The following is a 4,311-nucleotide window of genomic DNA, read 5'->3' as shown; positions in this document are numbered from 1 at the left end:
TAATTATTTATGTTGACTTTTGTCATTCACCATTTGTCATTCAGATTAGTGAACATTTTGAATATTAACCACTAGTCAAGTTAGTCAAGTTGCAATGACAAAAATAGCAGCAGAGGTTAAATTCCTTGTAAATTTGAGGAAATTGTTTCTCTTCAGTCTTGGATTCAAGGTAAAAGTACAATGCCTTTTTAGATAGGTATTTGCTGAGTTCATAAAACATGTCTCAGATTTATCTGCTAAGAATACAAAACCACCTCATGAATGGGTATTGATTGGCTACATTAGTTTTTGTTGCTAGTGTGTTTGGAAGTGAAACATTAACTGGTATACGTGGAGGGTAATTGATTCTTAATCAGCACCCAAAATTGCTGTTTGAGATGTGGTTAACCAGTTGTGTCATGTGAGAAGATAATTTACAGGAAGTAAACAGTAGCACAGCTTATTTCATTCCTTCATGTGGTTAATAATGAACTTTTTTGACTGTTTCCTCTGTCAATAATATAAAAATTGTTCCGTATGATAGATAAGAATTTGAAATAAGTGGTAGAACTGTTCTAATGCTTGTATTGCAAAAGATAAATATTTTGAGTGAATTATCCTTCTGTTTGCAGCTGAGATGGCAACACGATGGGGCATTGCAAGTGCAGGAAAAATCTCCTCTGACTATGTAACTGCCATGAAGGCACTGAAGGATGACCATCGTGTAGTTGCTGTTGGGGCTCGGTCGCTAGCTGATGCCCAGGCCTTTGCCAAGAAGCATGGGGTTGAAAGGGCTTATGGATCCTATGAGGAGTTATCTAGAGACCCTGACGTAGGTGGGTGTTGTGAGCAGATTGTTCTGTTCATACTGATTGAAAGATATCCCTGACTTTTGTTCTGTAATTTATTCTTCATTCTCTTAAGAAATCTAGCTTACATTAATCTCTCACAGAAATTGTGTACATTGGCACGATTCATCCGTTCCACCTGCCAGTGGCTAAGCTGATGGTCAATGCCGGAAAGCATGTGTTGTGCGAAAAGCCCCTGTGCATAAACTTGAAGGACACGAAAGAACTGGTGGCCCTTGCTCGTCAGAAAAAAGTCTTCTTCATGGAGGTGTGGATTTTATTGAAACTTTCTGTATCTTTTTGTTTGTAACTTCTGTGATCTAGTTTGAGAAAAAATAGGCTGTAAGTGGCTGATAGATTTAGAGCCATGATGATATCAATTGTAAATTTTTCTTTTTATTCTGGAAAATCACTTGGCACCAGGGTTACTATACATGTGGCAATTACTGTGGCCAGATATAATTGCTGCAAATTTGCCCAACTTACATGTACCATAAATCTGGAACAGCTAATCCAAATTTTAAAGATATGGTATCATTATAATTCTAGTTATAGCTGTCATATTTTAGACTGATTTCTACTCGCCATATCTCCTACAATACTAATCAAAAATATATAAACAGAGTATCATAGAGTAGTACTATTCTTCTTGAACAGTGTGGTGTGTTGCCATATTAGTGTTATATGTCTTTTTTGAGGAGCAGTAGCATGTTAAGTGAGGGTGAGTGATACAGTCTCACCTCAATTGGTAACACTTGGTAGATTGGCCAGGAAAATTTCATGAGTTATTATTTTTCTCTTAATTTAATGACAAATCATTCTGCAGGGTGTATGGTCTAGATTTTTCCCAGTGTACAAGGAGATGATGAAGAGAATAAATGCTGGTGAAATTGGGGATGTTATACAGGTCCTCTGTTCTTTTGGCCACCCTTTAGAGAACATACCACGTTCTGTGTAAGTATTGGCTGGTGTTTGAGTTTTATTTTTACTTCTATTTAAAGGCCTGTTTGATATACCATGGGAAAATATTCTTTGTATTTTCTTTCTCTTTCTTACATAAATTAGAAAATTACATTATTGTAAACCCTCCAGTTAGTTGTTTAATAAGTATTTCATTAATGAGATAACTTTTCATATTCTAGGGAAAAGGAGCTCGGTGGTGGGGCTACGTTGGATCTAGGTGTTTACTGTGTCCAGTTTGCCTCACTGATCATGGGGGGTGAAAGACCAGAGAAGGTGTTGGCTGCTGGTCATCTGAATGACAATGTAAGGAGCTTTGACATCTTGGCATCTTGATGTTTGTTTATTTTGCTAGTAACTGGAATTTTTCTGTCTTTTTCTTTTCTTTTATCACCCATATTACAATTATTTATGATTTTTGGTGTATTTGTTTATAAGTTTCTTAAATTTATTATATTTGCTTATGATATTATATGGTGTGTAGCTAAATAAGTTAACCTGATATTTGTGGTTTGCTTAAATCAACATTCAGGTGATTGTTTGCAAGTTCGCCGCCAGCTAGTGTTGTGATTTCAGTCATTATTTCTTGTACATTCATATTCCCATTTTCTTTATTCACAAAAGTGTGAAGTATAAGAGTTTTAGGCCAACTTTGGAAAGCTGTAGCTCTGTATACAGAACCCATCCACAAGGGGTTCATAGCAAAAGACAATGATAGTTTAATAAATGAGAAATTTGAAGTTGATGATATAAAAAAACACTAGTTTATTGGTTGTAGGAAAATGTGTAATGGGAACTTTATATGTTAGTAATTTAAACTTTCTGACCCAAATATATTCATATCATATGTAATAACACAAGTAAATATATACCATATTTGTGAAAAAAAGAATTGTGGTGCACACATAGCTGTTATTGGTTTTGAAACTCTTTGCTTCAACCAATCATATAATGTTACTGTTCTTACCCATGATTCAGAAAATAATCTTACTCAATGAATCAATTCTATCCACTCATAAATCTTACATTGCTTCCAAACTTTGAAATGTGAGTCCACAAGTGCATTAGTTTAAATTTTTCACAGGGTGTTGATGCAACAACAAGTGCTACTTTGGTTTACTCCAAGGGAAGAGTTGCTACTCTGAACTGTTCAATTCGGTGTGAATTACCCTGTGAAGGCATTGTTGTTGGTACAAAGGGTACCCTCAAGGTATGTCATGAGGTTTTGTATCCATTGAGTTGTTCAAGTAGTGTACCAGCATAAGGGAGAGTATATTTAATGCTTTAATGCAGGATGAAGTGTCAATTGCAGCAACTGTTGCATTATCTTAAGAAATTAGTTGGACATTATTGGGTTCCTTGAATAATTGATAAGTATTCCATATATGAATAAATTGTTGGAAAATATTTGCACTTAAAAATAATGGTAAATATTATGTATATTATGACTTACTATTTTTTTCACTTGTATCATTTTATTAATTTTTTACAGGTGTCAAGTCCAGTCTGGTGTCCTGTACATTTAGAATCACCATCTGGAAAGTTTGACTCTCCCTTGCCAGATTTAGGACACAGCTATATCTTCAAAAATGGACAAGGAATGATGTATGAAGCTGCAGATGTGAGGCGATGTTTGCAGGAAGGTGAGCATTTGTGTTCAGTTTATTTGACTACCTCTAGATATTTCAATATTTTGGGTTTATTCATTTGATTATTTGAAATATATATTTCATTAACACAGTGTGTGGAAATATTTGCAATTCTGTTTGGCAACAAATGTATATGTATATCTAAAGAATATCCAAAGTTATTCAAAAATTATTTTCCCCAAGGCCTACTTGAGAACCCCCATATCACCCTGGATGAAACCCTGCTATTGGCAGAAATCTTGGAGTCCGTTAGGAAGCAAGTTGGAGTCACATACCCACAGGACTTGTAACCAGGGAGATGCAAAGTGCATATGGTATTTTTATAATTCCACTGACATGCTTTTTATAAGGAGTTACTTTTATTTAAAGGACATTGGCTTGGGTGCCTTGATTTTTTTCTTCTGAAGTTTGAAATTACAAATTTGTTCATTGATTTTCTCAATATGATTTGGAGGAATATATATTTTTTGTATAGATCAATGGAAAGATATTTTTGTCTTTATTCAATTATTTGATTTATGATTAGGCCTTTCTGTCTTTTTTGTAAATTTTAATAAAGTTATGCATGCAGTTTAAACTGTTTCTTTGCTATCACTGCTTTTGAAAGTATTCATATAATTAACAATGAGTAGGTTCTACATTTATGAAATACACCATTCTAAGTCATCCTTCCCATAGTCACTAAAGGGACAATAATTGATAAATAGAAATAACTGCTTTGCAAATATATAATCATACTTTGTATCGGGTTGGATACAATTGAGGGTGGAATATTTGCCTGAAATTTTCTCACAAATGAAGATGATTGAATAGAATAGTAAGCTTATGAATTACACACATATACATGTGCACGCCCACGCTCACAGGCACAGGCA

The 4,311-nt window shown here is 34.4% G+C and overlaps 1 protein-coding gene across 2 annotated transcripts in view; it reads left to right on the top strand.

Moving 5' to 3' along the window:
* The window catches only part of LOC122266417 (trans-1,2-dihydrobenzene-1,2-diol dehydrogenase), a 5,468-nt gene extending 1,455 nt beyond the window's left edge, over positions 1–4,013 (top strand). For both annotated transcript variants that reach the window (XM_043036158.2, XM_043036159.2), the window contains exons 2-8: positions 612–815; positions 932–1,095; positions 1,654–1,781; positions 1,970–2,093; positions 2,872–2,997; positions 3,280–3,430; positions 3,620–4,013. In XM_043036158.2, coding sequence (XP_042892092.2) covers positions 617–815; positions 932–1,095; positions 1,654–1,781; positions 1,970–2,093; positions 2,872–2,997; positions 3,280–3,430; positions 3,620–3,726 — 999 coding nt within the window. In that variant the 5' untranslated portion in view covers positions 612–616 and the 3' untranslated portion in view covers positions 3,727–4,013. The remainder of the gene's footprint in view (positions 1–611; positions 816–931; positions 1,096–1,653; positions 1,782–1,969; positions 2,094–2,871; positions 2,998–3,279; positions 3,431–3,619) is intronic.
* Positions 4,014–4,311: the final 298 nt, after the last annotated feature.

This window comes from Penaeus japonicus, unplaced genomic scaffold (genome assembly GCF_977035675.1).
Source record: "Penaeus japonicus unplaced genomic scaffold, GWHDUDI00000001_assembly GWHDUDI00000003, whole genome shotgun sequence".
NCBI classification, from domain to species: domain Eukaryota; kingdom Metazoa; phylum Arthropoda; class Malacostraca; order Decapoda; family Penaeidae; genus Penaeus; species Penaeus japonicus.
This window is presented reverse-complemented; position numbering and strand designations above follow the sequence as displayed.